This window comes from Terrapene carolina, unplaced genomic scaffold, assembly GCF_002925995.2.
Source record: "Terrapene carolina triunguis isolate 2854851 unplaced genomic scaffold, T_m_triunguis-2.0 Scaffold674, whole genome shotgun sequence".
Taxonomy (NCBI): domain Eukaryota; kingdom Metazoa; phylum Chordata; order Testudines; family Emydidae; genus Terrapene; species Terrapene triunguis.
In genome coordinates, this window is record NW_020665025.1 from 17,692 (window position 1) to 30,332 (window position 12,641).

The 12,641-nt window shown below is 50.3% G+C and overlaps 1 protein-coding gene across 1 annotated transcript in view; it reads right to left on the reverse strand.

The window, feature by feature from the left end:
• Window positions 1–3,418: 3,418 nt before the first annotated feature.
• Window positions 3,419–12,641, reverse strand: part of ART1 (ADP-ribosyltransferase 1) — a 14,232-nt gene continuing 5,009 nt past the window's right edge. Inside the window, exons 2-5 of the mRNA XM_026659755.1 lie at window positions 6,795–6,872; window positions 5,546–6,302; window positions 4,293–4,331; window positions 3,419–4,169 (exon numbers count right to left, since the gene is read on the reverse strand). Of these exons, the coding sequence (XP_026515540.1) occupies window positions 4,075–4,169; window positions 4,293–4,331; window positions 5,546–6,302; window positions 6,795–6,872 (969 nt within the window). The 3' untranslated portion in view covers window positions 3,419–4,074. The remainder of the gene's footprint in view (window positions 4,170–4,292; window positions 4,332–5,545; window positions 6,303–6,794; window positions 6,873–12,641) is intronic.

Genomic DNA, 12,641 nt, shown 5'->3' on the forward strand with positions numbered 1-12,641 from the left:
TTGTTAGTCTCTAAGGTGCCCCAAGGACTCCTCGTTGTTTTTGCTGAGAAATAGAGCAGACTCACCCCAAACCGTGTTTATTCTATCACTGGATTATACCAAGCCAGTAACAAAAGTAAATTTCTGTCTCACCACACTGGGTAACAAGAAGCCCCAAATGCAGTGTCCTGAGGCACTTGGGTCACCAGCCAGACACTGGACTGTATGATGAGTGGTTACTGAAAACCAGTTTACTCAGATACAGGGTCTTTCCAATCCCAAGAGATCAGCCACATAGCCAGACCTATCTATAACTCAGATCTTACCCAATGACCACGCTGCTCCCAATCCTTTAGCAATTAAAAACCAAAGGTTTAATAATAAAAGAAAAGGAGAAGAGATATAAATGGTTAATAGATCAGCTACATACTAGTGGTTTTTCAGTGTTCAGAGAGCAGGATCACAGCAGCGAGGGAATAAACTGCTAGCTTGCAAACGTCTCTCTGGAATCATCCAAACAGGTTGGAGGTCATTGTTTATAGTTCAGAACTTCCTTGTTAGAAATCCAGTCCAGAGAAATGAAGCAGGAAATGAAGACAAGATGGAGCTGTCTCGGGGGTCCTTTTATATCCTCTGCCCTGTGCATGGAATTTTACTGTCCCGAACAAAGCCCACAGCATCAGTTCGTGGAAAGTTACTGGCCCAAGTTGGAGTCCAGGGTCACATGAGCATGTCACATGTCCTCACATGCTTTGATGACTCACAAGGGCAGCCACTGCCCATTTTCTTGCTGAGGCGTGTTTCTTCTCTGGCCCATTGTGAGAGCTAACTGTCCTGGAAGGGCCATCAACACATAGCTGTCTGGCCTTCATGCAAATTCTACCTGAGGGGTGTTACCCAAGCATACAACACTTGTATAAGATACAAGTCCATGGACAATAACTGTAACTTCAGATACAAAGATGATACATGCACATAAACAGGATAATCATACTTAGCAAATCGTAACTTCCCCATTGACATGACATACTTTGTACAAGAGTTGTTGCAATTGTATAAACAATGATAAAAATGGTCATATTCAATCATACAGCATCACACTATGTTCTCATCCCACGACAGAGCTACAGCTACTAGCCACCTAAGGAAGTGAGAGATGGATGTCTTTAAAAGTGAGAGATGGATGTCTGTGAACTTGGCTGTTTCCTCCAAGCGTCGCCAGCCAGTCCACTTGGCTTCGAACAACCTGCCCAGCCAGGGGGTCTTTTGAGAGTCCCTGTGTTTTCTGGGACTAGCCCAAGGACAGAACTTCTGGGATGGGTCCCCAGGGTGCAACCTGGACTGTGGGAACACTGAGTCCTCTGTCCCACCAACCTGGGGTGTCCCTCTCTCACTGTGATGCTGAGTCAAGCCACAGACCTCTGGCGGGTACTGCACTTACACAGCCATCCACAGGCAGGGACACACCCAACTGAGTTACATGAATACTTCTCCCAGCCACTCATGAACTAACAATAGGGAGGCTCCAGACAATTCCCCCCCCCAGCTTCCCAGCCTTGCACCCCAGAGCTATACTGTCCTGCCCTGATCCGAAGCCTGGCCAGTGTAAATTCGTTACCCAGTCCGCCCCTCCCTCGTTGGGGAGAGGACACACACTAACCTTTGTAACCTGGCTGAGATTTCCCAAGCACATCAACCAAAGCACACTGTTTTAGGTAAAATATAAAACAAATTTATTAATATCGATTTGAAGTGATTATAAGTAGCAGGAGTAGAGCTCAGAGTCGGTTATGTAAGAAACAAAAATAAAACGCAAAATAAAAGATAAAGTTCATTTGCACAAAGTGGAACAGCTCCAGCCAGAGAGACCTTGAGCCCCATCCAAAATAGCCATTTGCCTGGTGCTCAGGGCACTCACGTGAGATGTAGGAGATCAGTGTTTAAGTCCCTGCTCCAAATCAGGTAGAAAAGAGATTTTGGATCTGGGTCTTCCGCGTCTCTCTCAGGCCTGGACGTCTAAATAATATGGGCGAACTAGAGTGCCTCATATTAAATATATTGATGTTGATATACACCTCTACCCTGATATAACGTGACCCGATATAACACAAATTCGGATATAAGGCGGTAAAGCAGTGCTCCAGGGGGGCAGGGCTGCACACTCTGGTGGATCAAAGCAAGTTCGATATAACGCGGTTTCACCTATAACGCAGTAAGATTTTTTGGCTCCCGGGGACAGCGTTATATCGAGGTAGAAGTGTAATAGGCATCACAGAAACTTGGTGGAATGAGGATAATCAATGGGACGCAGTAATACCAGGGTACAAAATCTATCGGAAGGACAGAACAGGTCGTGCTGGTGGGGGAGTGGCTCTATATGGGAAAGAAAGCATAGAACCAAATGAAGTAAAAATCTTAAATGAACCAAACTGTGCCATAGAATCTCTATGGATAGTAATTCCATGCTTGAATAATAAGAATAGAGCAGTGGGGGTATACTACCAACCATCTGACCAGCATGGTGATAGTGACTGTAAAATGCTCAGGGAGATTAGAGAGCCTATAAAAATAAAAAACTCAATAAAAATGGGGGATTTCAACTATCCCTAAATTGACTGGGTACATGTCACCCCAGGACAGGATGCAGAGATAAAGTTTCTTGAAGCCTTAAATGACTGCTTCTTGGAGCAGCTAGTCCTGGAACCCACCAGAGGAGAGGCAATTCTTGATTTAGTCCTAAGTGGAGCACAGGATCTGGTCCAAGAAGTGAATATAGCTGGACCGCTTGGTAATAGTGACCATAATATACTTAAATTTAACATCCCTGTGGTGGGGAAAACACCACAGCAGCCCAAACACAGTAGCATTTAATTTCACAAAGGGGAACTATACAAAAATGAGGAGGTTAGTTAAACAGAAATTAAAAGGTACAGCGCCAAAAGTGAAATCCCTGCAAGCTGCATGGAAACTTTTTAAAGACACCATAATGGAGGCTCAACTTAAATGTATACCCCAAATTAAAACACATAGTGAGAGAACCAAAAAGTGCCACCCTGGCTAAACAACCAAGTAAAAGAAGCAGTGAGAGGCAAAAAGACATCCTTTAAAAAGTGGAAGTTAAATCCTGTGGAGGAAAATAGAAAGGAGCATAAACTCTGGCAAAGATAGTATAAAAATATAATTAGGAAGGCCAAAAAAGAATTTGAAGAATAGCTAGCCAAAGACTAAAAAAGTAATAGCTATTTTTTCTTTTAGGTAAATCAGAAACAGGCTAAACAATCAAGGGGCCACTGGACGATCGAGGTGCTGAAGGAGCACTCAAGGACCATAAGGCCATTGCAGAGAAATTAAATGAATTCTTTGCATCGGTCTTCACAGCTGAGGATGTGAGGGAGATTCCCAAACCTGAGCCATTCTTTTTAGGTGACAAATCCGAGGAACTGTCCCAGATGGAGGTGTCAATAGAGGAGTTTTTGGAACAAATTGATAAATTAAACAGTAATAAGTGGTACAATGGGACTCTCGACAGCAGGGGTAAAGCTCGTCCATGCAGGAGACAGAACTTTCTCGGGGGACCAGTGCAAGGCTGCCCCAGGAACTCAATGAGCTCAGTCTCTTAATGAGGAGACGGTTATGGAGTGACGTGATTGCATTCTATCAGCACTTATAACGGGAAACAGAAACTGGATAAGAGCGGGCTCTTAAAGCTAGCAGGCAAAGGTCGAACAAGAATCGATGGCTGGGCGTTGAAGGTAGACAAATTGGGACTAGAGACTAAGTGGAAATTTTTAACACTGAGGGTAACTGAACAATTTAGCAAGGATCAGGTGTATCTCCATCACTTGCCACGTTTCAGTCAAGATGGGAGGTTTTTCCTCAAAGATCTGCTCTGGTTCAAACAGGAATTAATCCCGGGCAGTTCTAGGGCCTGCGAGATGCAGGAGGTCAGGGCAGATGATCACAATGGTCTCTTCTGGCCTGAGACACCAGCAGATGGGATCCAGGGTTTCTTTCTTCATGTCCTTTTTCCTCGAAGAAATTTCTACCGAGTTTTAATGACAGCCCAGGGAGAGAGCGAGCATGCTGAGTAGGACGTTAAAGGAAGTCAGGTGTTCCCAAAGCACTTGCCACCAGAAGAACTCCACCGAGGAGGTACAGGCACTGTACGCCAGAGGAGAAACTGCTCATTCCTGCAGATGCCAAGAAAGAGAATAAGAAAGAATTACAGCGGGGGAAGGGGCTGGGGCGAAGAAGGGGGAATGTAAGCTCTGTGCTGCCCTCTAGAAGCATCAGATTGTCATTAATGTTCTTACCAGAGCTGAAAATGCATCTCCGGGTCTTGCATCTTTTCTCTGCCAAAGAAACCAACAACATTAAAACAAAAACAACCCAGCATGTCACTTTCACCTCCTTCTCTATGCCAGGCCAGGTGGCCAATCTGCTGGGCAGCAGGGCTCCTTCCCCTGGGGGAGCTGTTTGGATTGAATTCTCCCACGCTAAGCTGCCTCTTTTGAGACTTCACTGGGGGTGGCACGGAGGGACAATGCAGGGAGGGTCACGTGGAAGAAGAAAGCGTTTCCATCCCTTGCTCTGGGCCATAACTACATCGTTCTCCTGGAGCTCTGCAGGAGGTACAGGCTCAGGACCCACCAGGCCATGGGGGTCAGTGAATTTCTCGTCCACCAGGCATGCTATTATTTGTATTGTGGTAGAACCTAAAAGCCCCCAACCAAGATCAGGGCCCCATTGTGCTGGGTGGGGCTCACACGCCGTCCCTGGCCCAAAAAGCTCAGCCTTTCAATAGCCTAGGAGAGGGAGAAAGGAATTGCTCATATCCCCCTATTACAGGCGGGGAGATGCTCAGAGAGATGAACTCACTCACCCAAGGTTGTACAGGGCGTCCGCAGCGGGGTCGGGATGTGAGCTCAAGCCTTCAGAGTCCTAGTTCAGTGCCTTGCCTACAAGACTGTCCGTCCCGGCCCTCAGCTCCAGGCGGGAGCCTGGGGGCTCTGGGATAGGACCATCGTCTCGCATTGGACTGACCACTCATAACCAGCTTATCTCAGAGGCGGCTGCCCTCACCACCTCCCAGCAGGTGCCAGTTGATGGCTGGGATGGGATGTGGGAAGGGGGCCAGTCAGGAGACTGACTCTGGTCGCACTCCCCACTCATAGGCATCGCCTGGGCGGCCTTCGCTCTCCTGCTCCAGTTTGGTGCTAAACAAAATGGCGTCAGCTTCATCCTGGTCCCACTTGAGGCCCAACTGCAACAACAGAACCGGAGCTGGCCTGGGCCAGTGGCTCAGCTGGTGCTGCCTTGCAGCCAGTTCACACCGGCTGGAGATCTGGCCCTGTTTCCACCCGCAGACCCTTGTCTCTGACTCTCCTTCCACAGACTGAAACCCCAGCTTCAAACAGCTCTGACGGCTGAGTGAGTTTGGAGCGTATAATTGGGCCAAACCATCCCCCCAGTTCTTAATGGCCTCCAGGCCGGTGGGAAGCTCAGACCAGGATCCCCGAGAGGCCACAGGGAGCGGGAGACCACTATTCACGTGGATGGACATTACCTTTCACATACTCGCAGTTGTGGTTGCTGTAGCTGTCCAGGGACAGGAGCTGGATCAAGGTTCTGTCCTGAGCCCTGGTGAAGTTGGTGACCTTGAATTTCTCGAAGGGGGGGATCAGCACTTCGTCCTCGCCGGGGAATAAGGAGAAGTTCTTGATGTTGACCCCGTAGCAGGTCTTTATGGAGAAAAACGTGTCCTGCCCGAAATTCAGGGCGCTCTCGTTCTTCAGGGACGTGGACGTGAAGTGGCCAAACCGGACGGGCTTGCGACTCTCGGCTTTGAAGCGGATGCCCCGGACTCCGCGGTACACCTGGTGGCACTTGGTGGGCTCGGAGGCCTTCAGGACATGAAGGGCTCTGGTCAGGAGGAAGTGCAGGGTCTTGAAGTTGAAGTTGTTGAGGTAAAAGTCCCGGGTGCGGCCTGCCTCTCTCACGGCTGCGTTGAACTCCTGGTGAAGGGGCTGCTTGTGCAGGGGGCCCTGGCTGGTGTAGGCCAAGATGGCGATGGCGTACTCGGGCTTGAAGTCCCGCGGCACGTAGCTCCTGTCCTTCATCTCTTTCCAGCTGGAGGCTGCCTCCAGCCAGGTCTCGGCGTAGTTTCTGTTGTTGGCCAACTCGGTGCGGTTCAGCTCCCCCAGCTCGGCCTCCATCATGCTGGCGCAGTCCTTGTACTGGTCGTCGAAGGAGCTGAGGGCCATGTCCAGGGTTGACTCTCTGACGGAGAAGAGATCTCTCTTGCGGAGGGAGAAACATTGGACCTGAGGGTAGCAGGAGAACATGGTGACAGGCGCTGGCAACAGATGGTGGAGCAGGTCTTAGCCAGGCTACAGGGACAGCAATAGCCAAGTGACGGAGGTAAAGTGTTGGGGCAAGGGAGCATGAGGGGAAGGGTGATCCAGTGGTTAGGGTGGTAGCCTGGGATGCTACCTACTCTGCCACAGACTCCCTGTGGGACCTTGGTCAAGTCCCTTGGTCTGTCTGGGCCTCAGGTCTCCAGCTGTACAATGGGGATACAGCTCTTCCCTGCCTCCCGGGGTGTGCAAAGATAAAGAGTCAGATCCTCAGCAGGTGTCAATGAGCCACAGAAGTCAATGGAGTTAGGCTGACTTATTGCAGCTGGGGATCTAGCCCATAGAATTAGCCCTACACCCCGTTCATCTCAATGGAGTGTTAATGCTGAACCCTAATGATGACGACATTGTTAACTGTTTAACTGCTGCGTGTTTTTAGCAGAGCCACCCAAGACGTACCTGAGGGCCTTCCATGAAGATCCCAGCCAGCAGCAGGACAAAGACTGGTCTAAGACACTCCATCTTCACCATCCACGTCTGGAAAAATAATACACTCAGTCCACAGCCAGTACAGACCGTGGCGAATCAGTAAGTGACTTATTCCTACCAAGCTCCAGTCTGTGCAAGAGACAGAGGAAGAGCCACAAAACACCTGGGAGATGGTGGGAAGCGGTGGGAAGGTGGAGGCACACCTGTCCAGGCCATTGTCTTCCCCTGAAGACTACAGCTTTCTGGCCCTTTCTACAGGGATGCTAGAGCAATCTTGTTTTTCACCCTGAGGCCCCATGCAAGACCTCAGCTTCTATGTGCTAGGTGCTGTACATACACACACAGCAAGAGAGAGTTCCCGCCCTGGGGAATTTCCAATCTCAAGACATAAGGCCAGAAGAGTGGAATTATCTGTATTTTACAGACGGGGAACTGTGGCTCGGAGAGACTCAGTGAGAAGATCCCATGGGACGTGTGAGGCTGAGCTTGCAGTTGATCGCAGATCTTCCCAATCCTAGCCCGGCACTTTAACCATAAAGCCGTCATCTTCCGCTAGGAGCCTGCTCAGAATTCATCACTGTGGGAACAGCCCTGAAGCCAAAAGTCTGGGACCAGGGATGCCTTTGGTCCCACAACAGTTGGTTCTTTTACTCTCTCTCTCTCTGTCTCCCATCATGCCAAGAGAGGCAAATCTGGAACCAAGAGAGGGAACAGCACCATTCACTGGGGTCCCATGGGACAGCAGAAATACTCAGGGATGGCTGAGCCACTTTGAGCAACACAGGAATCAACGTGGCTATTCCCCTAGGCCACAATCTAAGCCGTTTAGCACAGCGGGTCTCACAACATTTTTGGTGGCCTCAATGTGCGGCCACCAACCCTTGCTCACGGCTGCTCTGACCATTTTTCCTAAAATCAGCAGGTCTGAATGAGCTCTCCCCTGACATCTGTGCTTCTGTTTGTCTTCATCCCCATTCAAGGGCGTTAGACTAGATGACCCTGGCGGTCCCTTCTGACTCTGTGGTTCTATGATTCTGTGATCTGGTGAGGCACTGGGGGAAAAGACTTCAGGAGCAGACCGTATTTGCATAGACACGCCCACTCTGCCTAAGTGTTCAGCAGGCAACCTGCTTTGCCAAAGTGATCTGCTTTGGTTGGTTTGGGATTACAATTCGCTTTGAATAACAACTTAAAAATGGCCACACTGGGTCAGACCAATGGTCCATCTAGTCCAGAGTCCCGTTTTTCAACAGTGGCCAGTGCCAGGTGCTTCAGAGTGAATGAACAGAACAGGGCAATTATCGAGTGCTCCATCCCATCGTCCACTCCCAGCTTCTGGCACTCAGAGGCTAGGGACATTTCAGAGCATGGTTTTGCATCCCTGCCCATCCTGACTAATAGCCATTGATGGACTATCCTCCAGGAACTTATCTAATTCTTTTTTGAACCTCGTTATAGTTTTGCCCTTCACAACAGACCCTGGCAAGGAGTTCCACAGGTTGACTGTGCGTTCGTAGAATCATAGAATATCAGGGTTGGAAGGGACCTCAGGAGGTCATCTAGTCCAACCCAGTGCTCGAAGCAGGACCAATCCCCTGTGTGTGAAGAAATACTTGTTGTGTGAAGAAATACTTCCTTATGTTTGTTTTAAACCTGCTGCCTATTAATTTCATTTGGTGACCCTTGGTTCTTGTGTTATGAAAAGGAGTAAATAACACTTCCTGATTCACTTTCTCCACACCAGTCATGATTTTATAGACCTCTATTATATCGCCCCTTAGTCATCTGTTTGCCAACCTGAACAGTCCCAGTCTTTTTAATCTCTCCTCATATGGAAGCTGTTCCATGCCCCTAATCATTTTTGTTGCCCTTTTCTGTACTTTTTCCAATTCTAATATATCTTTTTTGAGATGGGGCGACCACATCTGCACGCAGTATTCAAGATGTGGGCGTACCATGTATTTATATAGAGGCAACATGATATGTTCTATCGTACTATCTATCTCTTTCCTAATGGTTCCCAGCATTCTGTTCGCTTTTTTGACTGCCACTTCACATTGAGTGGACGTTTTCAAAGAACTATCCACAATGACTCCAAGATCTCCTTCTTGAGTGGTAACAGCTAATTTAGACCCCATCACTTTGAGTGTATAGCTGGGATTATGTGTAGGCAGGGGTGATGACATGTTGTTGTCCTTACTGTATGAGTAAAGGGCAGCTGAACTGTGCTTAGCCTGCCCTGCTTGAGAGGGTGACTCTAAACTGAACCTCACTTGTTGAGCCAGGGGTAGGGGTGCGAAATCCCACAGAGGATAGGAAGGGGGCAGGGACAAGTATTCCTATCTGACAGGGCGGAAGCTGTCTGCAGAGTCTTAGATACCCTCTGATTCTTTCCTCGCCAGCATTTAAAGTGTCAGGGTTCCCTCCCCACTCTGAACTCTGGGGTACAGATGTGGGGACCCACATGAAAGACCCCTTAAGCTTATTCCTAGCAGCTTAGGTTAAAAACTTCCCCAAGGCACAAATTCTTCCTTGTCCTTGGACTGTATTGCTGCCACCACCAAGTGATTTACACAAAGATTCAGAAAAAGGACCACTTGGAGTTCCTGTTTCCCCAAAATATCCCCCCAAGCCCCTTCACCCCATTTCCTGGGGAGGCTTGAGAATAATAGGTAACCAAGGTGAGCACAGACCAGACCCTTGGGTTTTTAGGACACTAAAAACCAATCAGGTTCTTAAAAGAAGAACTTTATTATAAAAAATAAAATAAAAGAAGCACCTCTGTAAAATCAGGATGGAAGGTAATTTTACAGGGTAATAAAAAGACTTAAAACACAGATGATCCCCCTATAGGCTCAATTTTAAAGTTATAAAACAGGAATAAACCTCCCTCTTGCCATAGGGAAAATTCACAAGCTAAAAAAATAGATAATCTAACCCATTTCCTTGCTATTACTTACGAATTCTGTAATTTTATATGTATCATTCAGGATCTTTTAAGGAGATGTTTTTTCCTGCCCTGGTCCTCTCTCTGTCTCAAGAGGGAACACACGCACACAAAGAGAGCAAACAAAGTCCCCCCCCCCCCGCAGATTTGAAAGTATCTTCTTTCCCCATTGGTCCTTCTGGTCGGGTGCCAACCAGGTTAATTGAACTGATTAACCCCTTACAGGTAAGTGATTCTGTACCCCGGCCAAGAGGGATTTTATATTACTGCATACATAAAGGTTCTTACACTTCCTTTTATATTTATGACATAAAGACAGCGCTGACTAGACTCAATGGAGGGTCCTTGTTACTCTTCAGTGATTCCTGGAGCTGATGTAACTGATGGGCAGATCTAGGGGCCGAGCTGTCCGCCTGGTATGGGGATGGTGCTGGAGTGAGAGACGACTAAGAGGCCGTAGCACAGACGTTCCCCACTGCCCAGCAAAATCCTGAAGCACTGGGCTGGGTGGAGGAGCTGTGCAATGTGGCGTCGCTGAAGACGCAGCGAGCAGCACCAGGTGGGAGAGAGAACAGAGGCGGCAGCAGCAAGCAGCAGCAGAGGTAAGAGCAGCGGCCGTGAGTCAGTTGCAGAGGAGGTGAGAGAGCAGGAATGGCTTTGCTCTATATCCCCTTTTCAGGGGCAGGAGGCGGAGCCATGTGAACGCACCTCTGGGTCTTCAAGCAGGACAACCAGCTGTGACCGGGGTGCAGCGGAGGGAGAGGGGAGCGGCGTGTTCAAGGGACATTTGTACGTCGGACTTTCCCACCGCAAGGGTGGGAAACTGAGGCACAGGACTGTGGGGTGGGTGTTTGCTTATGGTCACATGGAATGTGTGTGTGGCGTTGTCCCAAATTAATGCTCAGTTCCCTTTCCCTGTTAATAAAAGCTCTCTCTAATAGTGCACTTGTAACATTGACAGACCCCGTGTCGTCAGTGGGTGGGATTGAACCTGGGACCTCTGGAGCTTAGTGCATGAGTCTCTACAGCATGAGCTAAAAGCCAAACGGCTGTTAGCTAAGGCTGTTGAGCAGACTCATTTAACTGTCTCTAAGTGGTCTTGGTGCCACTAGATGGGTCAGAACACCACACCCAGGAGGTGTGTGGGTTACACACTAACGTGCGAGAGGGGAAGTCTTGCCTCATAGAGGTGCCCAGGGTTGCATTTAGTTTTCCCAGATTCCTTAGCAGGGCTCGAGCTGGTTCTGCTTCGTATTGTGAAGAGGAACCCCCTAGACACTGAACCCGGCCCTGGTTGCTGCCGACTCCACGCGGGAGAAGGGCTACATCACCCAGGGGGCAGCCACAAAGGGAAACGTTAAGGAACGAAGCCTCGCACAGGGTACGTTTGAGCTGGGAGGTGAGTCCCAGATGGTGTAGATGTACCCGGGTACACCTTAGACATAGCCGTGTGCCCGTGCTGGCAGGGGCAGCAGCTTGGGCTGGCTGCCCGAATACACACCCCGGGGTCGGGCGGGATTGTACTTGGGGCAGCCTGTCTGAGCTGCTGGGAACATGCTGCTATTTTTAGAGGCTGGCTGAAGCAGAGCTAGTGCAGGTATGTCTATGCCAGCTGGCAATCGCGCTGCCCAGCTCCATGTGGACGTGTCCATAGCAAAGGCCGTAGCGTGTACCAACATCACTTGCACGCTTCATCATGGGTAAAGTTTGGGGCTTGGCACTGAGTCCCCAGCCCCCAACCCGAGGCGTCTGAGCCCCTGCTCCTGGCTGCGGATGGTTCTCGGTTTCAGCAACTGACTTGATTGGACTTGATTGCCAAGTGTTTTCCTGTTGGGTCTCTCTTCGTCTTTAACACTTCAGTGCAGACAGTTACTCACCCCACCCCACCCCACCCCCAGGGCACGGCCCGTGTGTTCACAGACGGCAGCGCAGTGCTTAGAGGGGCTGGGTGAGGTGTGGGGCAGGCTGGTGGGGCAGGCACGGGGCTGCTGGCGAGGAGGCTCGGCTTCTCCTCCCAGCTTTGCCAAACTCTTCTCTGTAGCCTTGGCTAACTCGCTCCCTGTGCCTCTGTTTCCTAACCGGTAACGTGGAGGGAGAACAGCACTGCCCCGGCTCACGGGACGGCTGGGAGGCTCAGATCCTCGGATGTACCTGCCTCGACAAGCACAGAGCATCGTTCGCTCCAGCATCAGGCACCTGGCTGCAGCGGTGATGCTGCTAAATGTCTAAGGTACGTCTGCCCTGGGTACCAGGGGAGCACAGGCTGTACAAACCCATCCGGAACCCTGGGTAATTCCTCGCCTGGCCAGCCCGTGCTGCTGCCGCTTCTCTGCTCTGAGTTGGCTAGATTCAAACAAGCTCAGGGGCCGGGGCAGCAGGTTGGTATAATTTTGGTGGTGCCCAGAACAGGTCCAAGTCCCCCCCCCACACACACACCTGCCTTGTAAGCCGATATATATATTTAAAATAATGTAAAAATGCGAGGGCTCGGGGGTGGGGCTTGTGATGAGGGGTTTGGGGTGTGGGAAGGGCTCAGAAAGAGGGTTGGGGTGTGGGGTGAGGGCTGTGGGGTGGGGTCGGGGATGAGGGGTTCACGATGCAGGAGGGGGCTCCCGGCTGGGGCAGAGGGATAGGGTGCGGGGGGGATGAGGGCTCTGGCTGGAGATGGGGGGTTTGGGGGGTTGGAGGGGCTCAGGGCTGGGGCATAGGGGTGGGGTTGGGGGGCGGGTGAGGGCTCTGGCTGGGGGTGCGGGCTCTGGGGTGGGACTGGGGATGAGGAGTTCAAACTTTGGGGTGCAGCAGGCAGGCTGCCCCGGGGCTGGGGCCAGAGAGAAGGACTCCCCCCAGCTCTCTCCTGTAGCGGGGTGGTC